This window comes from Sinocyclocheilus rhinocerous, unplaced genomic scaffold (genome assembly GCF_001515625.1).
Source record: "Sinocyclocheilus rhinocerous isolate Xijiao unplaced genomic scaffold, SAMN03320098_v1.1 scaffold2212, whole genome shotgun sequence".
Taxonomy (NCBI): Eukaryota; Metazoa; Chordata; class Actinopteri; order Cypriniformes; family Cyprinidae; genus Sinocyclocheilus; species Sinocyclocheilus rhinocerous.
This window is the reverse complement of record NW_015632713.1, coordinates 235,003-258,187: the sequence shown is the minus strand read 5'-3', so window position 1 is coordinate 258,187 and position 23,185 is coordinate 235,003. Positions and strand designations below refer to the sequence as shown.

The following is a 23,185-nucleotide window of genomic DNA, read 5'->3' as shown; positions in this document are numbered from 1 at the left end:
TCTCAGTTTCTTATCTGACACTGTGTACAGATACTCCTCGCGTCCCCCTGCTCTGCACATGCTCTGCATCTCTCTCTCTCTCTCTCTCTCATTCAGCTCAGCTCCAACAATGAACTGTTACAATTATATACTTATTTTCACATAGCTATGAGAAGCATTAAACATGGGTTGCTGTACTGTATTAAAGCTTTAATCAGGATAAAACCGTATATTAAAAGCTAACATAAGCAGTAACATTTACAAATAACAGCGTGTCTAAAAGTCTGAGACAACAACAAACAAAAAACATAGGCCTACCATTTAAAGCCATGCTTGCACAGGTTCTGCACGATCCTCTTCAATAATATCCTCTGCTTCTCAATCGGGCTCAAACTGATAAGCGATATTAAGGACGCCGTTGTTTACAATACAACCGGAGCACATGCCGCCGAGGTGAGGGGCGGGACGTTTAGACGCGCGCTAGAGGCGGTTTAGCCAATCACAACACACTGGGCTAGCTAACCAATCAGAGCCCATCGCCTATTTCTGAGGGAGGGGCTTCATAAAAGAAGGAAATGATCAGCCCGTTTCTCAGAGAAGGGACAGAGAGGTGTGGAATAAAGGTCAATTATGTGAAAAATAATGTGTTTTTAAAAAACGAAGCATTAACACATGTTAGACTGCACCCCATAAACACAATCAAGCCTAGAAAAAACCCAGTGAACCACCCCTTTAATGTTCCACAGGTTTGAAACAATATAAGGGTGAATTTAGATTTAGATTTTTAGGTGAACTGTTCCTTTAACATGCTTGTACAAAGTTGTGAAACCACATGCTAGGCAGATGGCCACTGCCATTTCCTCAGTTTCAGTTCCTTTAACGTTAAGTTTAGCGTGAACATGTATCTTTAAAAAAGTTTGTTTTAAAGTTAGATGTGATTTGACACATATTTATTTTAGTTTTGTTGGCATGACAGTTGTATAAATGTTTTAAAGAAGACACAATAAAACAGCAACAGCGTGGAGTCTGAGATCTTGAGTAGTTGTAACAGCGGGGTAACAGTACCCCTGTTGTCCTGCACCTGTCCCTGTCTCCGGAAGCTTCTGTAAAGCCTTTCCAGCTGGTGAGGAAGGAAGCCTTAAGTAGAGCAGTTTGTATTGTGCCAGGGGAACCTCCAAACGGGAGTATATGTGTCAGCCATTGAGCTCTAGAGTCGGTCATATAGTTAACTGTACTCTTTCGTCTTTGAAATTGACATGTTACACATTTTGCATTGAAAAATGTAGGTTACACTTTATTTTAAGGTGTCCTTGTTACAGTGTAATTATACATTTAAGTTCTGAGTAATATTAATTAACTACATGCACTTACTATATGGTTAGGCTTAGGGTTACTTGCATGTAATTATGCATAATTTATTTTTATTATAATAGTAAGTACATGTAACGTGTAACAAGGACACCTTAAAATAAAGTGTTACCAAAATGTACAACTTTTCCTTTGAATAATTCACACTGATGAAGGATTTATCACTCATGTTTTTTTTAGTTCTTGTATGAGCATTTCTATTGACCGATGCATATAGATGAATGGCATGATATTAAAAGTTTCTTCCGTCTCTGGTTTCTCTAGTTTCATCTGTAATTAAACACAAGGGACAGTACTGTATTATCCTACAGCACTGATTGTATTTCAATCAATGGCATTCCTAAAAATGTAAATATATTGATCATCATTATGACTGAGCATCTTTTACCAGTTTAAATGTTAAAAGTGTGATCAAGTTTAAAGACTCTGTTGGGAGGCGGGACATTCTCTGTTTAGAGACCATGATTGGACAAAAATCTGCTCAGTGCAACATGAGTATTTTATTATGGTTTTAGGGAGTACATTAGCATACTGTACAAAATTTTGGGGTGGGTAAGATTTTGTAATGTGTTTGAAAGCTCACCAAGGCTGCATTTATTTGATAAAAAAAAACAATAAAACAGTAATATTGTGAAATATTATTACTATTTAAAGGGGTCATTGTGCTAATTAGCAAGTTTCACGATGAATGCGGCTAAAGTAAACAGTCTCTCTGAGAGCAGCTCGGAAGAGAGGGGCGGAGTCAGCAGAGCTCATTAACATTTAAAGGAAAACGCTACAAAAACGGCTTGATCTGAAAAGAGCTGTTTTTGACACAGTAAAAAAAGGTGTTTTTACACTACCATTGAGAAATTTTAACCAAACTATGTTACAGACTTTTCATTAAGACCCTAAAGAATCATATCAACTTGTGGAAAATGGGCATCATATGACCCCTTTAGAATATCAATATTTTAATATGTAATTTATTCCTAATGCAAAGCTGAATTTTCAGCAATCATTACTTCAGTCTTCAGTGTCAAATGATCCTTCAGAAATCATTTTAATATGCTGATTTGCTGCTGAAGAAACATTTCTTATTATCAATGTTGAGAACACAAAGTTTTTTTTTTTTTTACTGTGTCTTTTGGTCAATTTAATGTGTCATTGCTAAATAAAATTATTAATTTATTTTAAAAAAAAACTCTAATGATAACAAACTTTTGAATTTTTTACTATATACTACTTTATACTATAGGTGAACTCAAAGGTAAAACAAAAGGGCCCAAAACTTGAACTGTGATTTCATGGGGTCTTTAAATGTGTTGATGAACTGTTTCAATCCTCTCATTCATTCCAGTATGTGCTCCATGTCTATTCTGGTCACATCCTCATGCATAGTTTACTTTCAGCTGTGACTCGCAGATGTCGACATCACATGGGTTTGTGGGATATAGAATAGAGCATCAGTCTCTTGTCAAGAGATATCAAAAATACATGAGTTAGTCAGTGTGAGATATGCATACTTTACTCTGTTTGTTGTTCTCTTGCATTCCTCATGCGCTGACCTAGATACCGAAGAGTTAATTCTTTGATGTTAAAACAAGAAGCAGAACCATTCTCTCTCTCTTTCTCTGTTCTCCTCCCTGTTCCTCTGTCTCCGTCTCTCCAGAGTCCTTCCATGCAGTCGTGGCTGGGATAAAATGGATGACAGGAATGACGGTGTGCGGTTTGGAGAGAACAAATTCATCAGCAAGTGAGTATAAATCTTACACCAACTCATGAGTGTTAAAATCATCCTGTGATTGGGATGTTAAAACAACTGAACAAAAGAAATGTTTGCATTTTTTCCTTCCCGTTAGCTCTGACAGTCTTGTAATGATATGTTCACATGCGATACTGTAAAGTCAGATTGTCATTACAGCTAAATAAAAACCAGACAGGAAGAGCAGTCCTTTATTTTGTCACCATGAAAGACTTTACATTAAGTGACAAGCTACTGACTAATAAAATACATGGATATAAAATACTCCAACAAGATAAATACTGAAACGATATTTAATTATTACAATTATTTTAAAAATTAATTGATGAGCAAAAAAATTTTCATATATATATTAAATGGTTTACCTGTTGCTTTTCATTATTCATTTGTTATTTTATTCATTAAAAAAATGTAATTGGAGTAATGGCTGCTGAAAATTCAGCTTTGCCATCACAGGAATAAATTACATTTGAAAATATATTCAAACAGAACACAGTTATTTTCACAATATTACATTTTTTTTTTATTGTATTTTTTATTAAATAAATGCAGCCTTGGTGAGCAAATACTGAAACGATATTTAATTATTACAATTATTTTAAAAATTAATTGATGAGCAAAAAAATTTTCATATATATATTAAATGGTTTACCTGTTGCTTTTCATTATTCATTTGTTATTTTATTCATTAAAAAAATGTAATTGGAGTAATGGCTGCTGAAAATTCAGCTTTGCCATCACAGAAATAAATTACATTTGAAAATATATTCAAACAGAACACAGTTATTTTCAATTTTAATAATATTTCACAATATTACATTTTTTTTTATTGTATTTTTTATTAAATAAATGCAGCCTTGGTGAGCATAAGAAACTTCTGTCAAAAACATTTAAAAAATCATACTGACCCCAAACTTTTGAACGGTAGTGAGTAAGGTAAATTTTAGGATAACATATTAAGAATGTTATGTTTTTTTTTGTGGGTTATAATAATAATAATAATAATTATTATTATTATATGTACATAAATATATATTCATTATTCTTTCATTCTTTATTTTGCACATTGCACATTAATTAACATAAGCACTCAAGTCCATTATGTAAATGTTCACAACTTTTTAAATGCATTCTTAAAAATAGGATTTTAAACCATTTTATTTCAGAGATGAAATTAATTGTTGAACAAACGTTGTTCTTTCTCAGGAGAAGCATTCTCTCTCATTTAAAGACCTATAATCTCTACTATGAAGGAAAGAACCTGCAGCTACGCCACAGAGAGGTAAGAAAGAGTTTTACACTCATTGTGTGGCAGGTGGGGAAGCGTTTGACCCCTTCTGTGCTTTCTCAATTATTCACTATTGTCTGGGGAGTAATAACTGTCTGTGACTGGAGGGCTTGTGTGGGGGGGTGTTCATGCAGGGCTCCTTTTGTGTCTGTAAATGCAGCTTGCTCAGGTGCTCTGGCCGTGCCAAATAACTGACCGATTTAGATATGCTACATTTATCATTTATCAACCTCATTTATTCGAAAAGTAATACTCTGGTCCATTATGTATCATCACTTGTTTTTGTCAGGTAACAAACTCAAGGATAAGTATATGTGTATGCTGTATGTATTGTGCCTGCAGGAAGAGGAGGAGCTGATCATTGAAGGACTTCTCAATATCTCATGGGGTTTGCGTCGACCAATCAGGCTTCAGATGCAGGATGACCACGAGCGAATCAGACCTCCTCCCTCCTCTACCTCCTGGCACTCAGGGTGTAACCTTGACAACCAGAGGTCAGACAATGAAGCAAACACACAAATATATTTAAATGAGCTCATTAACCTCCTATACATGCAGTACTGAGGAACTACTGTGCACTGAGGAAGAGAGAAAGTACACTGACAAAATCAGTTTATGTTGCTTCTCATGTGAATATGCCTTGTTTTTAGGATGTTTTACTGGAAAATAAGACTAAATATATAGTGTAAATATACACTACCGTTTCAAAGTTTGAGATTTGTTAAGATAATGTTTTTGAAAGACGTCTTTTATGCTCATCAAGGCTACATTAAAAAAAGTAAAAAGAGTATGCCTAATATTGTGAATTATTATTATTATTATTATGAATATAAGTTAACTTATAATTTATTTCTCAGATGCAAAGCTGAATTTTCAGCTGCCCTTACTCCAGTGTTCAGTGTCACAAAATCCTTCAGAAATCATTCTAATATTACAAACATTTGGTGATCAAGAAACATTTCTAATTATTATCAATGTTGGGACAGTTGTGCTGCTTCATATTTTGTGGAAACTTTGATGCCGTTTGTTTTTAGGATTCTTTGATGAATAAAAAATGTGGTTTGTAATCATTTGGATTCATTTATTAGAAATGGGCATCTCATGTAACATAAATGTCTTTACTGTCACTTTTGATCAATTAAATGTGTTCTTGCTGAACAAAATTATTCATTTCTTTAGAAAACCTCTTACTGACCACAAACTTTTGAAAGGTAGTGTATATAAGACTGATAAATACTTTTTTTTGCAATACAGAATTTTCAACCATTAAATGTCACTTTAATTAAATGTGTTCTTGCTGAACAAAATTATTCATTTCTTTAGAAAACCTTTTACTGACCACAAACTTTTGAAAGGTAGTGTATATAAGACTGATAAATACTTTTTTTTTGCAATACAGAATTTTCAACCATTAAATGTCACTTTATATAATTTATAATAATAACTTATGCATTTAGCAGACGCTTTTATCCAAAGTGACTTATTTATACTTATACTTATATATTTATTAAACTAAACCGTGTTTAATTAGGACCTATTTAGCTTATTAACCATAGCATACAAAAATTATCATCATAACAGAAACCAAGATGTGTTTCATAAGCCCAGTTCTTTAAACTCAAGTAACCTTGACACCATGAGAGCCTGCTTTGTTTCCTGAGTTTGTTCCCATAGCAACTCTATCCTTGTGATGGCCATGCTTTTGGCATTCCATCAGCTGAAATGTTTTGAACGTGTGTGATATAAATAATTCACACATTTCCAATGTTTTATGGTTTTGATCTCTTCTCGTCTGTTTTTGCCTCATGGTTCCAAATGGGGACTTCAAAAGAGCTATTTATATCTGAGTGCTCCAATGCTAATATTGTTTTCAGCACCTACTGAGGGTCGGTACTCCGAATCAAAGAGCTGAGAAACTGAGCACTTACATACATCATGTTAGCTTAACAAGCGGTTCCCAGAATCATTTGATTTCACGTCCAGTATGTGTTCATATGCATGACAGAATTTTTTTCACAATTTTTTTTATTGTTTTGGCATCATTTGGACAAATAATAAGATTAATTTGAGTGATTCTAGGATTTCAGTATTGAACATAGACTGATGTTGAAGTGTATAGTGTATAAGGTACATATTTGGAAGATTTCTTATGTTCCTCTGTAATTGTTTTCCAGTCAGGAGGGTCAGAGACAGACTCCTCAAACTCCACCTCAGATGGAAGTGACACCCCCAGAGGACCACTGGAGCAATGGCACAACACAAGACCATGAAGAAGAAGAAGAAGAAGGTACGACTTCAAAAAGACACATTATGTGAAATTGTGACTTGTTCTTCCTCCTCATCTTCTGCTTTCTCCTGGCAGAGGCGTGTGACGTCTCCGCTCAGCTTCTTAGAACCAAAAGTGATGCTGGTGTTCTGAGACGGGGCAGGAGACGGTCTCCCAGCGACCAGCGGCGAATCAGAAGGCACAGATTTTCCATCAACGGTCACTTCTACAACCACAAGGTAACTTGAGAAGAAACAGTTATGTGTGTGATTGTTTGAGCATCAGTCATGTGATCTCTTGTTCCTCTTTCTCTTTGATTCAGACGTCTGTGTTCACTCCTGCATATGGTTCTGTTACTAACGTCCGGATCAACAGCTGCATGACCACGCCACAGGTGCTGCGGGTGTTACTGAATAAGTTTAAGATCGAGAACAGCCCGGATGATTTCGCCCTCTACCTCGTTCATGCCAGCGGAGGTCAGCTGCTGTCTGCTTAATTCTTCCAGTTAATAAACGACTTGACTGTGCAACACTGAATCGCCATCTAGTGGACACAGAACAACATGACAGTTATACTATATTGGAGGCTACAGTAGAATAAATATTATACACTAATAATAATAGCTATTGTACTGCTACCAGAAGTTTGGAATAATTAATTTTTTTAAAGTTTTTTTTAAAGAAGTGTGTTATGCCCACCAAGGGTGTATGTTTGATGAAGTAAAAAAAAAATGTGAACGAAATATTATTACAATTTAAAATGACTTCTTTCTCTTTAAATATGTAAAATGTAATTTATTTCTGTGATGGAAGAGCTGAATTGCTCCAGTCTTTAGTGTGACATGATTCAGAAATAATTCTAATATATTTCTTATTATAGTCATTTTTTTATGTTTTTTTAATCTTCATATTTTGTGGAAACCTTGATACACTATAATTCAAAAGTTTAAGTAAGATTAATAAAGAGAGAAGAAATGAATACTTTTAATCAGCAAGGATGCATTTATAATATTCAAAAAATGTCTATTTCAAATAAATGCTGTTCTTTTTAACTTTTTATTTAGCAAAGAATCCTGAAAAAAAGAAATGTATCACTGTTTTCAACACAGGAATAAATTGCGTTTAAAAAAAATAAAAATAAAACTTTTTTTAATTGTATTAATATTTTACAACATTGCTGTTTTACTGCATTTTTGATCAAATAAATGACTTTAGTGACCATAAAAGACTTCTTACAAAAACATAAAAAAATGTAATTATTCCAAACATTTGATAAGTAGTGTAACTGCTGATACTTAGTTTTAGTATTAAACTTGATGTTTGTGCTACAGATATGAATACCTCAAATCTTATGACGGATATGAAAATGTAAATTAGTTGTGGGAAATTGCCAAAGAGTTGCTCTGTGGTGGTTAAGATTTTTGCATAGCTCTTTGGCAATTGCCCACAACACACTAGTATCATAATAGTGACCAGTTTTGCACCTTATATACCTTATATATTTGTACAATATAATGAAAATGAAAATGCTGGAATCTAGTTGTATATGTACAAAATGTGTTATGTGTTTCAGAGCGTGTTCAGCTGAAGCGTACAGATTACCCGTTAGTAGTGAGAATACTTCAGGGACCATGTGAGCACGTCTGCAAGATCTTTCTCATGGAGCAGGATCTGGGAGAAGAGATTCCCTATGAAGTGAGTGTGTGTGTGTGTGAAGCAGGGTTGATCTGCTTAGACATTTAACATTATAAGCCTGGTAATGCTGAAACACACAAAGAAATTCACATAACTGACTGCAGTTGCTCTCCACTGCTCTAGGTGGCGCAGTACATCAAATTTGAGATGCCTGTCCTGCAGAGTTTTATTACCAAACTGAAGGAAGAGGAGGACAGGGAGGTGCAGAAGCTGAGAAGCAGGTATGATCCACCTTACATGAGCAGATGGGACAAACCCTGGACCACAAAACCAGTCATAAGTGCCCAATCTCGCCCAATCTCGAAATTGAGATTTATACGTCATCTGAAAGCTGAATAAATAAGCTTTCCATTGATGTATGGTTTGTTAGGATAGGACAATATTTGGCCGAGATACAGCTATTTAAAAATCTGGAATCTGAGGGTGCAAAAAAATCAAAATACTGAGAAAATCGCCTTTAAAGTTGTCCAAATAAAGTCCTTAGCAATGCATATTAATAATCAAAACTGAAGTTTTGATATATTTACGGTAGGAAATTTACAAAATATCTTCATGGAACATGATCTTTACTTAATATCCTAATGATTTTTGGCATAAAAGAAAAATCGATAATTTTGACCCATACAATGTATTTTTGGCTATCGCTAGAAATATACCCGTGATACTTATGACTGGTTTTGTGCTCCAGGGTCACATTTAGTTTCTGAGAGTTGCCGGTGTCCTGACATTTTATCCTACCCGCAAGTTTTGCGTCTGCTCTGTTCAGCGAGTGACTGAGAGGGGCAGCGCTTTCAGTTAAACCAGATATTAAGTTGCTTCTCTAATTTTACATGCAAGTATAGCCGAAATCACAGCACAGCTATTGTCTTTATCTTATGTGTATTTGAATTCATCAGTCGACGGCTCGGTTATAAATCAGGATTTTTATGCAGATTAACATCTTGGAAGGGAGAGCTGGTTATGAAGTCTTAATGGGTCGCGTTTCAGTCACTATTTCATATTAATTCGGTTGTCTGACAACAGAAACGGTAAAATATAACAATGAAAACAGTTTTATTGAGAATTTGGCTGCATCAAATTACAGTATGTGGGCACAGAGAGGCAAACAAATGTAATAATAAAAAAATAAATGTTCATTTTGCATGTTCAGAAGAAGTGAGCTGCCCTGTCCTGCAAATAGCGTAAACAGGCTTGTGTAAGTATTGCTCAGTGCAAAGAAAGAGAAGTAATAGGAATCTGGTATTTCTATGTTATTTTTATTCTTCATGCTCTATGTTGAGTATGGTTTCACTAGTAATAAACATACATTTGCATTAAAGAATCCATATTTGTCCATGCCCATGTTGATTAGAGTATGAAAAGTATTAATTTTATGTACATTTAGAACAGATAAAAATGTGCGATTTAAGCTGCGATTAATCACAAGTTAAATATTTTAATCGATTGACAGCCCTAATATATATATTTAGATTTAGATTATTTTGCCTTTTGTCAAAACCTCACTACCTCACTTCAATTTCAATGGCAATTGCTCAGTTTACACAGAAAATCTGATTAGAAGTGTGTGTTGCTCATGACTGCTGCCATGTCTTTTGAGCCTAAATGCCATGTGACTGCTGACTCACGCACCACAGGAAATGATGTCATGACAATGCTAATTGGCTGATGGCACCACAAGAAGACGCACAGTCACAAGCGACTATCCTAAGCTGTGACGTCAAAGAAAAATATCAGTTTCACTTTTAAGAGACCTCCAAGTCAAAATCATTTTCATGTGTTTTAATAATCCATGCATCTCTTTCTGAATAGATTCAAGTATCTGCGGTGTATCATTGAGAAGCAGCTCCAGTGTCTACCAGAAGGCTCCACCTGTATGTGACGAGCACATTCCCCTCTTCATATCAGTCAGTGGACTTCCAGACAAAATGTCATCAGTCGCGTCTGTCCTGAATGATTGTTAACCACTAATATGCATTGATATTTGCTGACCAGTGAAGATGGATGGTACATCTTGTTATATAAACATTCGTTGTATATTTTTCTCTGGTGCTGTAGGGAATCACATGCAGGTACAATAATATAAAAGCACATTCCACTAAACCAGGGAATTTCATCATCCAGTGATCACTGGAAAGAGCAAGCAAAAAAAGGAGCAATGACAAGCACAAAGTAACAAAGATAAATGCTTACAACTTTAGTATTATTTGTTTGGTTTAACCCATTAAAAAGGGGGACGACTGACTGATCACTTTACATGTTGGATGTATTGAGAATATATGCGGTCTGAGCCAACCTGTTGTACCATTACAGTCTGATTACAATTCCATTAGACCAAGGTCTCTTTTAGACCGTGATTAAATCTCTTTGTAACCGAATGGTGAGAAGCGAAGTACAAGACTGTGAACTTAAAGGATGATTGAAAACGGAGTGAAGCAGCACAAGGTAGTCGCTGAATATCTGAATGTTGTTTGAGTGAGCGAGTTAGTATGACTAGTATGCATGTTTGGGTACCTGAAGAGGTAGGACAGCATGGCTGTAGTTGAGAAAGAGCTTCATATTTTTCTTTTACGTTTAGACTGTCATTCACATCTATGACTGGCCTCTGTGTTGTCATACTGGCATGTGTTTATATGATACTGATTGTAAAACTGAGAATATGGTGATACTTGTATTTAAATAAATATCATCAGAAAATAAAAAAAACCTGTTTTATTTACACTTGTGTATCAGCATGTGTATCAGTATTAAGATAATATGTTAGATTATGGAGGATAATGACTTATTTGGCAGTGTGCATGTAACCATTAAAACGCATAACAAAAAGAGTATTATATCATTTTTTTTTACAATACACTACTGCTTGGGGTCAGTAAGATTGATATAGTTTTGAAAGAAATTACTTTTATTCAGCAAGGATGCATTACATGAATCAAAAGTGATGCATTTATAATGTTAAAAGATTTCTAATTCTAAGAAATGCTGTTTTGAACTTTCTATTCATCAAAGAATGCTATGATAATACCCACTACATAGTCTACACCACAGAGTGTGTAGACTATCAATTCTAGATCATAATAGACATAGAGATCTATGTATATGTACAGTATGAACTACATCCAGTGTGCCCTACACGTAATATGTACTACAAATCTAGTAAAATACAAACTTAGTATGCATTACATCTAGAGTGAACATTGAAATATATATAGCTAGATATAGACCTACGTTTATAACATAGTTGAGGTTATGTACACTATGTAGTATGCAGTTTAGCACGAGGACTCTAAAAGTGTATAAGATAACTAAAATGTTTTGCATTTGTATTCTCACAGTTTTGGAGACAGTGGAGCCCTTTCGCAGTTATATCTAGCAAATTTTTTTTTAATGTACCTTTTTAACACTATATTTTGTGTTTTATTACCTTAGCATTACATTTCAGAAAACTAGTTAACGCTGCTGTGTGGGTATTTCTAACAGCTGAGCGAGTGACGGCAAATTTGGAAAAATGTTTTCCTAATCTTTCTATAAGTTTTTCCTCTTTTGGAAACTCAAAAACTCTACTTTTTTTTTTTTTGATTGCATTCACATCACCACTTCAGAACCCAACTATATCGATTTCTGCTTCTAGGAATCCCGGAAACGTGAAAAGGGTCCATTGTTATTCTTTTACTGGCCGAGATTTTTTTTTTTTTTCAGCACGCACAGCCTACCAGCAAAGAAAATCACTGCGTGAATGTCAGAACTACCAGTCTTCCTCCACACGATGATTTGACTGCAGGTAGTCTCGTGGGTTATCTAACCAGCATCGCTGAGCTCATGGAGAGATGCAATCACCACATGACCGACCCCACAGAATGACCCCTGGGCCTAAAGACGTTTGTCAAATCCATAGGCCGTCTTAATCCTGTTGATGGATTAGAGCGAAATTCTGATCCTATGCCGGTGAGACGGGCCGACGTAGGTTCATTCGCTCAACCAATCAGAGAATGAGCAGCAGTCGCTTAATGCCGCTGTGTACGTGTACTTGTGCGAGTTCGGTCTCAAACTCTCATCCATTCAAGCTCAGCAGACCAGAGAGGAGGACAACACTTGGACAGTCATCCTGAACCTTCCAAAATACATTTCATCCACATACCAATTCAATGTAAGTCAATGCATACTCTTTTGGAGGAACGGAACTTTATTTTAATATTTTATAAGAATATGTAATATTATTTGTAGTTTATTAATATTATTATTATTTTATTAATATCTCCAAAGAAAAGTATATCTTCATACTGGAAAATTACATGCCAATGTGTGATATTCTGGTGTATAATGTTGTATTACTGTTTATTTCTATTTTCTAAGACTGTTGATGCAGAATTAATACTTGTATGTAATATGAAGATAATGGTTTAAAACATTTGCTTTTTACTCAAATTCCAGTGCTGTTTATATTATTTTAGGGTCACCTTAGAGTGATAGTGACCTTGTGGTAAAGTTTACCTTATAATTGAATGATTTGAAGAATGAGCATCGTCTTTGTGTTGCATTTGAGTGAATGGTGCAGGGGTGAGAATATTCTTGAGAGACAACCAGACACTGAAGTATACCAGATTACCTTTCTAAAGCTGCCAGACTGGCGGCCTAGATTCTGAAAAGATCATGTACTGCTCAATTCTAGATCATAATATACACATAGAGATCTATGTATGTTATACTCTCAAGTTCAATACAGAACTTCTTTTATTATATAAAATGTCCTTAATCAGTATTTTTTGTCTTGCCTTCCAAATAAATAAATAAAAAAATTATATATATATATATGTATATATATATATATATAAACACACACACTTTTATATATATTTTTTGAAAGAAACCTTTTTTTTGCTCACCAAGGCTGCATTTATTTAATCAAAAATGCATAACCTTAATATTGTGAAATATTATTATAAATTGTTTTAAAGCTGTAAACAATATACAACTGTTTTCTATTTAAATATATTTTAAAATGTAATTTATTCGTGTTATGCAAAGCTGAATTTTCAGTCTTCAGGTTCACATGATCCTTCAGAAATCATTATATAATATATTGATTTGGTGCTCAAAAAACATTTGAAGAAATTACATTTTAAAATATTTTAATATAGAAAACAGTAAACAATAAGGTTCTATTCGCTAACTATATTTAATTAATTAATTAACATTAACAATGAGAAATAAATTGTTACAATATTTATTAGTCTTTGTTAACATAAAAATACAACTGTTCATTGTTAGTCCATGTTAGCACAGGTCTATTAAATAACGTTAATAGTCACAACTTTTGATTTTAATAATATATTAGTAAATGTCGGAATCAACATTAACTAAGATTAATAAATGCTTTAGAAGTATTTATCATTATTAGTTTATGTTAACTAATGTATTTAACTAATATTAACAAATGGAACCTTATTGTAGTGTTACCAAGTTCTGGTAAATTGTAATCATGTTTCACAATGTTCCTGTTTTTACTCTGCTCACAAAGACTGCATTTATTTGATGAAAAGTAGAGACTTTCAGAAACATTTATAAATTCCTAAATATTCAAAATGTTATAGATAGACAGACAGACAGACAGATAGATAGATAGATAGATAGATAGATAGATAGATAGGCTTTCTCTATATCCTTCCTCCTGACGTCATGTCCACTAATCAGACAGATCTCATTGGGACCGACGAGTCAAAGACTGATTGTTTTTTTTTTTTTAACTGTTTAGCTCTTTGCTTTCACAGTTTGCATACCAGACATGGATTCAGTCAACCTCTGACCTTGTGTTTTCACAGCATCTTCCGGCATGTTCTCCCATAAATATAAAATCTTGTCGTTGATGAACTGCCTGTTACTCCTGGCGGTGATGTTTCCTGCGGTCCAGTCGTGTCGGGGCGGGGGCTTTGGGCGCGGAGGAGGCCGAGGTGGAGGATGGGGCGGCAGCAGCTCTGGTCGCACGGGCTGGGGAGGAGGCGGTGGACATTACCGTGCCCCACCAGCCCACACCGGAGGCTCCTCGGGACACAGCACTGGGAAGGTAGCAGGGGCGGCCGCCGCCGGAGCTCTAGGGGGAATGCTGGTCGGACATGGCTTGAGCTCCTTGGCCCGACCTGGATATGGGTATGGGCACGGGTATGGAGGCTATGGAGGATACGGAGGCTACGGTGCAGGATATGGGCATGGCCATGGGTACGGCCACGGTCACGGACACGGGCATGGTGGTGAGCATTCAGGAGATCATGTTCACAATGAGACAGATGTGGATTATTACACAGATGCTGCCAGTTCTGGACCCGTTTATAGCTGTGTGACAGTTTTTGGACTCATGATGTCATTCTTACTTGGGTACTTTCTGTCATAAGGGCCACTTATGGGTCACTTGGCATGGGTCAATCTTGGGCACCTTCTTGCATCTGTCACTTCTTTCAATACAAAAATAATCTAACAAAATAAAAATATGGAACATGGACTAAATGCAATTAAACAGCACTCTGTGCATGATCTCCGCCCAAGTTCTGTGTTAAATTGACAGCAGAAAACAAGGTTGTATTTGCTTGATTGGCGACTGTTTCCAATGTTTTTTGTCTCTGAAGCGAGAGTTATGATGAGCACATGCCTGAGTCAGAAGCCTGTGCATTTATTGTTGATTTTTATAAATGAATAATGTAGTTTTTTTCATGATTTTGTTTATATGAATAATGGAATTTTGTATAATTTAAAATATATGATGTATAACAGGTATTTTATTATCTAAAGAGCTTTGCAGAGCATCAAGTATATATATTTTTTCTTGATACTTATGCAAACATGCATTGATTGTTCTCTACTGAGCCGTTTCAACCTTCTCAATGATTTAATCTGTTTGTTCCTGCCATTTACGTCAGCGAACATTCAAAATAAAACAAGGCTTATGGTAAAATCACATTAAACCATAATAAGCTTGACGCAGTGTGTCGAGTCGAGAGCAAATCTTGTTAAAGGGCTCGGGCGCTCTCTACCTCACTTCCCGAGCTCTTTAACAAGCAGCTGATTGTCTTAAACCAATAAGATTCCATTGCTTTCGCTTGTACACCTTCCTCGATTTGTTTATCAGTATGTATGTTTATTTTTGTACTGCTAATATAAAATAAATACACTTCATAAAATACTTGACGTTTTGTCATTTTTCATTCCATGCGAGTGATAATACGGGTAAATGTGGTTTGATTTAGTCAGGATTGGGAGAAATTGTGATGACTAGGTGAACTATTACTTTGGTCCTAAAATTAGACTGCATTTTCAGATGTGGACATGATATTCACATGCAAAATAACCCTAACAAAGAGCACTTAATAATCACAAAATTCTGTGTTTAGAAGCAAGCAGGAGTAATGTTCTTCCCCAATATATTATTGTAGCTCCATCTTTTTTCATCTTAAACAATGAATAACACATCTTTGAATGGATAGTTCACCCAAAAAAGAAAATTCTGCCATTAATTACTCACTTTATGTCATTTCAAACCCGTAAGACCTTCGTTCATCTTTTAAACACAAATTAATTTATTTTTGATGAAATCCGAGAGCTTTCTGACCCTCCATAGACCGCAATGCAACTGACACATTCAAGGCCCAGAAAGGAACATGAGGACATCATTAAAATAGTCCATGTGACAAAAGTGGGTTAACTGTAATATTAACGCAAAGAAAACCTTACTACCTTTCTGGGCCTTGAATGTGTCAGTTGCATTGCTGTCTATGCAGTGCCAGAAAGCTCTCAAATTTCATCAAAAATATCTTAATTTGTGTTCCGAAGATGAACGAAGGTCTTACGGGTTTGGAACGACATGCGGGTGAGTAATTAATGTCAGAATCGTCATTTTTGGGTGAACTATCCCTTTAACTTATTTTTTATATGTAGAATGTTATTAATAAAAGCATGTGAAACAAGATCATAAACTGAAGTGACCTCTTTGAGACCTTTGATTTCTGTAGGTGTTTAATAAGGAGCAGCAGGATTGTTCACATTAGCCTGTAGATATGTGAATGAAAGGGGAAGGAGAGTTGAAGGAGAGTGGAGATTCCAGTACTACTGCAGTGCTCATGAATAAATATGAGTAGATATGAATATGCATTAGAACATTAAATCAGCAAGCAATGACGAGATTTGGCAATATATGAGCGTGTGTTTGCACCTTGAGTCAAACGGAGCGGGACATCGATGATGAGAAGAACGGAAAGCGCGAAGATGATGCTGACAGTCAAATGGGAAAGAAAAACAAACATTTGGCATGCTCACAGTTCTCCTTCCCAACTGATGTGAGACAAAGAAGTTATTCAAATGACCATGAACAAAAGTCTTCTTACATCTTTTTTTTTTTTTTCATTTATACAGCGTTGCATAAAAAGCAGCAGGACATACAGAAGCTCTTGCTGCCATCCGTAGTCTCTCCATCTATCCTTTAAAACACATTCATATTCTCTCACACTCGCAAAAACAGTCTTTGCCTAAATCTTGTTCACTCGCCAGTGTATGTTGTTCAGCATTTAACAGGGTTGTGCTGTGCTATTGTGTTTGTTAGCTGTTTAAATCTGTATTGTGTTTGTGTTCTATATGTTTATTGACTAGGTTGTTGGTGATATGTCGATGATTTGAGCATCTGTATCCATGTTTGTGTGTGTTTTCACAGTCATAAAGATTTCCGCATATACTGCATTGGTCTTAATACGTCTATGTTTATATACTATCTGTTTTAGGATGTGTAAATGTGCGCATTTGTCAGTCTTAAACAGTTCTGTCTGCACCTGAGCGTTTGCGAACCACCTGCTCCCCATTGACCTGGTCCACGGCGAGGGTCTCCACTTCCGGGTGTTGCCGAGCCGCACCTCCACCTGCTGAGGGCGAGCGGTGGATCCGATGCGCCACTCCTATATGCGCGTTAGCACGGGGATGGGGTCCCTCGCACGCTGGACTTGGGGGCACTGGGATGTGGGCGGGGCTTGATGGTGCAGGAGGTGTGGTCGAAGAAGCGATGGGCGGGATTACAGAGGGGCGTTCCCGCAGCACCGGCTGAGACTCTACGGGGGCTGCGGGCTCTCTGGCTTGCAGGAATGGTGTGGGATCTGGCATGGCATCTACCGAATCCCTCAGTACCAACCTTCGGCCATCTGCGGCGCCCAACCGGTACAGCTCTGTGTATTCAGAGTGCAGTGGCTGCGAAAGACTTTTGCGCATGCGTCTGCGAGGGGTCTCGGGTTGCCGGACGTCTTTGTCGTTTCCCGAGGCCACAAGAGCGGGAGGAGGGGTGGGTTTGAAAGAGCCGATGGGGCTGACGGAGGGGCTAATACCCGTAGCTCCCCCGGCGAGAAGGCGTTTTTTGGTAGCGTGGAGCTGGGAGGTGAGGTAGGCAATGGTGCTGGCTCTCTGCTCCAGCTCTCCAGACAGGACAGCCAACTTATGGCTCTTCAACTTCAGCTCATCCAGGTACTTCTTCTCTCGCTCACGGATGGTGTTCTCCAACACCGAGATCATGGCGTTCTTCTGCTCCAGATCTCGCAGGAGCTCCGTGTTCTCCTGCTCTTTAGCCTTGAGCTGAGCCTCCAGCTCCTCACAGCGCTGGTGCAGCTCTCTGCAACGAGCCTCACCATCATCTGAGAGAAAACAAGATGTTAGGTACAAACATTTAAAAGGATGCTACACACAAATATACATTTTATTCCAGGGCTCTTCAATTCCAGTCCTGGAGGGCCAGTGTCCTGCTGAGTTTAGTCTCACGTAGCCAGACCTTCAGAGAGTCTGAGAACCTTGGCCGCTTTTAATGGCCAAGGACCGCCCAAGAGAATATATGACTGACAGATAAAGCAACCAATCACATTTCGTTTTGTGCCACGTCATGTTTAGGGGGGAGGAAGTGTTGCCACAATAACAGACTGGTGTGTAAAATGTATGTATTTCAGAGAGTCCATATTGCGTACTTCACATATTTCACATACTTTTAAACATCCAGCGTTTAGTTGATCCTGGATAAGCGCTCATTAGCTGTGTTTCCATTACCCTTCAAATTGCGCAAATTGAAATTGCGGATTGACACGTCAATTTCGCAAAACCTCATATATTACAAAGAAGTTGTTATGCTCACATGATGAGGTTTTTCAGGCAATTCTAAAAAGAAATATATATTGCAAAACTGCAATGGAATTTTTTTTTCATATTTATAACATGGCATACGTAAAAATCACATGGTCATTCTTTAATGTACTATAACCTCCAAGAAACACCTCAATCCATGGACGTGACGCCTGAGGCCGAGACTATGCTGAGTTTAGCTCTAACACAAACCAAACACATCCGAATGAGCTTATAAAGTGTTCAGAATTACTTGAAAGTTGCAGATGGGTGCGATAAATTGGGATTGTACTAACGTCTGCAGGACACTGGCCCTCCAGGACTGGAGTTGAAGAACCTTTCACTAGTATCGTCATTTGTCATCAGCATTTTAAGATTCTTCTCTAGTCAGTGCTATTTGTGTGCCACATGAGTTAATGCCTATGCAGTGTTTTTTAACTGATCACTTGTAAGTAATGATGATTATGCTTCCTTAGAGGACACAAGGCAGCTGTCTATCTAGGAAGAGAAGCGTTTCACTAGGTTTTGGAATAAAGCTATTAATAAGTACAATGTCTGAAATAATATGTTTACATAAAGACATTCTGCAAACTGACTAAAACATTAGCCTGCAGAGGGCAGCAGTGAACTGTGAATCACACATCAATAAACCAATTACCCCTGCAGAACTAATGGCTATGAAACATCAAACTCTTTCCTATACAGGAACACTCCACTCCTCCCTTAAGATCTGATGTTAAGCTTTTGACAAACATCATTTGTTGTATTATGGGAACAGCTCATTTAGCTTAGCTCAGCATAGATATTATTGATTTCTACATAAATTTAGCTGGATAAACGCATTGTAATTGCATGGATAATTCTGAACCATCTTACTGAAAATCACCTCATCATTAAAAAAAAATGTACATGGGTTATTGTCTGTCTTATAAATGTCTAAGATTGTTAAAGACATGCATTTAGCAGCCAAATAGGGTGGGGCTGAGACGGGCACCTCGGAGAGAGACTCCACACACATAAGGAGAGGGAGTGAAAGGCAGACACACAGAGACAGAGATCCTATCTCCCGTTACACTGCTAATGGATGTGAAGGTTGGGGGAATAGCAATGTCCCTCTTTATTGACCTTCAGCTTTGCAACAGCCTAAACAATTGCACGCAAGGGAAGATTTGCCTCTCTCTCTCTCTCTCTCTCTCTCTCACTTTCTTGCTTTCTCTCAGTTTAAATTTATCGTGCTTCACTTGCATGACAAAAGACAAAAAGTAAACATTTGTAACTGCCAAAGCAATAAAATAAAAAATAAAAATAAAGAAAGAACAGTAAAGTAGCACATAGAGTAAAATTAGAGAACCAGAGAAATTTAACAAATGATTTAGCAAATTTTAAAATAAAATCTGAAAAGTTTATCCAATTAATCAGAAAAATGCTGCAAATTTAAATTAGTGCAAGCAAATAAAGTGAAACAACAACTTAATAGACAAAATGGCATGTAAAAGTAGCATTAACAAAACAAAATAAATGTCCTTTAATGTCAGATTTACATACTGAAGTTATCCTGTACACTTCATCTGAGATAATGAGGGTCTCAGTTCTGTGTGATCTCTCTAATAGTTATTAAAATAGACATGCAGAATTATCTCATGTTGGAGACCGACTCACACTCTCTCTCACTTTCCCTGACCGCTTCATTACCACTTAGCAATGGCCATACCAGATAATCATCAAATTCACACACAAACCCAGTTGGACAGCCATAATACATCCACGAAACACACTCCAGCACAGTCATCTGAGGTCAAAGCGACAGCTTCAGTATGAGAGTGCTTACATGTGAAACTGTGACAAGTATACTTCATTCTTCACAATGCTAATTATCACATGTGTCACGGTAGAGTGACAACAGATGTCTAATCAGCGATTGGTGGTGTAATCATTTGTTACGGACATGTAGTTTAATGAGAATGAACCATCTGCTGTTACTCCAGTCGACAGAAAGTGCTGTTTTAAATTGGAAGAGAAATCATCTCTATTATTATGTGATGGCTGGATTAAGAATGATGCTTGATCTTTGAAATGAGAGGAACATGTGATTCTCATTTGATTCTCTCATGTCATTTGATATAAAACCAAGTGTTTTGATGTATGGCAGTGGTGCTGGTCTGAAATATCATGGCTATTGTTAGGAACATGAGCGTGGGGATGTAGTCAGCAGGTTGCAGATGATGCATTAGCCGTTTGCATTAGTGCTGTATTAGCGTAGTCATTCATAATCTCATTTCCTGTGCTAGACACGAATCTGGCTCACATCAGCCACATGCGCAAACACAAACAACAGCCTGTCCAACCATACAGGCACTAAACAAATGTGAAACTAATTTATTATACACAGCTCTCTGAAATACTTGATTCTGACTAGTCAACTGCAGAAATATAATCTGCAGATTAATCATATTAATCTTAAACCAAATACTGTGATATTGTTACAGTGTTTGTTATGGTGTTTTCTTCCTGTTATTTTATTATTTAATTTAATAACATTTTTTTGTTTGCTATTTTTGTGAGATAATACAATAATTTCAACTCCAAAATCAATATTTCATGTATTTAATTGTTGTACTTGTTTAATAAAGAGGATAATGTACAGTCTTTATCATGTAAAAAAAACTCTCAAAGTCTCAAAGCCTTCACTGTTTTGCCTGGAAACTGCATGTCTGTGGGAACTGCGTTGAGCATTCAGATGCCTAAATGTTATCAGTGCATTGTATGTTTGTGCGGAGACTGAAAGGCCAACATATATTAAACAGAGTGAAATTGGAAGGTGTGAAAGGTGTGAGAGGGAAATGGCAGTCCCTGTGGGCAGCAGGGGGTCTGTCTGTGTGTGTGTGTGTGCTTGCTGGGTGGGTCGCTGGTTGCCAGGTTACAAAGCACGACCATGGTGGTATATGTGCGAAGAGGGACACAGTTCTCTTTCTTTGCGGGAAACAAAAAAAGTCTTATTTACAACCTGCTGCAAAGAGGGAGCAATACAGTGGCAGATAAATAAAGAGACTGCCAGACAAAACAAGAAACAATGTTTCCATTTGGCCTTCCTCCTGCTGTTTGCATGTCCATCTGTCTGTGCATCTACCAGGCTGTTAAGAGATTTCTTTTAACAGGTGAACGTGTGGATGACAAGCACTTTGACAGCATCTTAGCAACACCTGACACACACACAGCCCCCTTGCATAAGCATTTTGTTCTGAGTGTGAATGCAGCCACATATAAAGCATGCGTGAGAAATCTTACCGCCTGGATCAGAACTCCGCATTGTCAGCTCATATGTCAGGTCTGTGAAACAAAAGAGAGGACAGAAGGAGTGGACAGAACGACAAAGGGAGGAGTGTGAGAGAGAGAGAGAGAGAGAGAGAGATCAAATGTTAGGCTGGCAGCACGGAACATCACACTACCTTAAATGACAACAGTTGAAGATCACATGACACAAGACATCACCTGAAACAGGAGGAGATCCAGAGAGTGAGAGCAAAAACAGAAACAGTAACACAAGCGAGAGTCAACCAAGGATAAAAGAGCATGTGGGAGTCAGTGGGACAATACAAACAACATGAAACTTCAAATTCTGTAGTTGATGAGTTCTGAGTTGTTTTTTGTTTTGTTTTGTGCTTCAATGAACTGCAAACAATAAGACCAGTATTTCATGTTGTTTTGTTCAGTTGTTTTGCTTTACTTTGCATTTTTGTTGGCTATTTTTTTTTTGTGGTTTTGTTTTTACTTTGCTGTTTGGCTCTGCTATTTTTTGTTTGTTTTGGTGATTTGTTTTGTTTTGCTTTGCTTTTTGGCTGTGATGTTTTGTTTAGTGCTTTGATTTGTGCAATAATGAATCACACACACAATAATAGCACAACGATTTCACTTAAAAAAATTTACTTAAAAGAATGGCCATGGAGATTGGAGTGAAGCAGCGTTAAGGCCTTTTCACACTAAACGCGAAAATTCTGTTCTCAGATACCAATGATAACAAGAACTCAGCATCCTCTTCTCTCCCAGAATTAGTGATGTTTCGTTCATTCGCCACCTGCTGGCGTATTTATGTAATATGAAGAAATGGTCACTGAACGAATCAGTGAACGAATCAGAACCAATCATTTTAGTGAACGAACTGAAAATGAACGAATCTCTTGAAAGAATCAAAATGGGGGGGAATCGACGTAGCAAATGATCGCGCCTAATGTGAATAGCCCCACAGGGATCTATTGTTTCGATTCAAAAGCGTCATTGCGCCGACTTTTCACGTTCAGTGTGAAAAGGCCTATAAGAGTCAGAGCACATTCACTCTATAGTCTAGATCAGTGTTTCCCAACCGGGGTGCCGTCTGTCGAGAGCAGGGGTGCAGTGTAAAAAATCATTTTTTTATATTTTTAAATTGCTAAAATGTTCAAAAAAGCATCTATTATATAATATCCATTTCTGATGTCGCCAATAATTAGAGATGCACCGAAATTTCGGCTGCCGAAAATTAGTTCACCGCTCACGATTCACTTTCACCTGGTGTGACGCTCTGTGTATTATCCCGCTCTATGCGTGTGCGCTCCGCGCAGTCGCTCCACTCATATACCGTTCATGCGAATCGGAACAGCAAAGTCCACTCAAAAACTGAGCCGACAGGAAACATCGATGTAATGCAGTATTGCTTCTGTCTGCAATAGCCCTACTGTGTTGTAACA

General features: G+C 37.0%; 3 protein-coding genes across 8 annotated transcripts in view; 2 read left to right on the top strand and 1 right to left on the bottom strand.

Annotated features, from left to right (window-relative positions):
* Positions 1-11,018, top strand: part of LOC107742747 (ras association domain-containing protein 2-like) — a 23,596-nt gene extending 12,578 nt beyond the window's left edge. For 2 of the 4 annotated variants that reach the window (XM_016555780.1, XM_016555781.1), the window contains exons 2-10: positions 2,999-3,082; positions 4,298-4,373; positions 4,722-4,873; positions 6,554-6,666; positions 6,742-6,884; positions 6,968-7,121; positions 8,218-8,339; positions 8,463-8,560; positions 10,149-11,018. In XM_016555780.1, coding sequence (XP_016411266.1) covers positions 3,030-3,082; positions 4,298-4,373; positions 4,722-4,873; positions 6,554-6,666; positions 6,742-6,884; positions 6,968-7,121; positions 8,218-8,339; positions 8,463-8,560; positions 10,149-10,218 — 981 coding nt within the window. In that variant the 5' untranslated portion in view covers positions 2,999-3,029 and the 3' untranslated portion in view covers positions 10,219-11,018. Of the gene's footprint in view, positions 1-2,998; positions 3,083-4,297; positions 4,374-4,721; positions 4,874-6,553; positions 6,667-6,739; positions 6,885-6,967; positions 7,122-8,217; positions 8,340-8,462; positions 8,561-10,148 lie in introns of all 4 variants that reach the window. The other 2 variants (XM_016555783.1, XM_016555782.1) reach the window with 2 other exon arrangements.
* A 1,311-nt stretch (positions 11,019-12,329) lies between these two features.
* Positions 12,330-14,793, top strand: LOC107742744 (glycine-rich cell wall structural protein 2-like). The gene is made up of 2 exons (XM_016555775.1): positions 12,330-12,483; positions 14,156-14,793. The coding sequence occupies exon 2, from the start codon at positions 14,167-14,169 to the stop codon at positions 14,719-14,721; it is 555 nt and encodes a 184-aa protein (XP_016411261.1). The 5' UTR covers positions 12,330-12,483; positions 14,156-14,166; the 3' UTR covers positions 14,722-14,793.
* A 1,528-nt stretch (positions 14,794-16,321) lies between these two features.
* LOC107742742 (coiled-coil domain-containing protein 92-like) overlaps positions 16,322-23,185 on the bottom strand; it is a 23,032-nt gene continuing 16,168 nt past the window's right edge. For all 3 annotated transcript variants that reach the window (XM_016555773.1, XM_016555772.1, XM_016555774.1), the window contains exons 3-4: positions 21,750-21,791; positions 16,322-17,989 (exon numbers count right to left, since the gene is read on the bottom strand). In XM_016555773.1, coding sequence (XP_016411259.1) covers positions 17,124-17,989; positions 21,750-21,791 — 908 coding nt within the window. In that variant the 3' untranslated portion in view covers positions 16,322-17,123. The remainder of the gene's footprint in view (positions 17,990-21,749; positions 21,792-23,185) is intronic.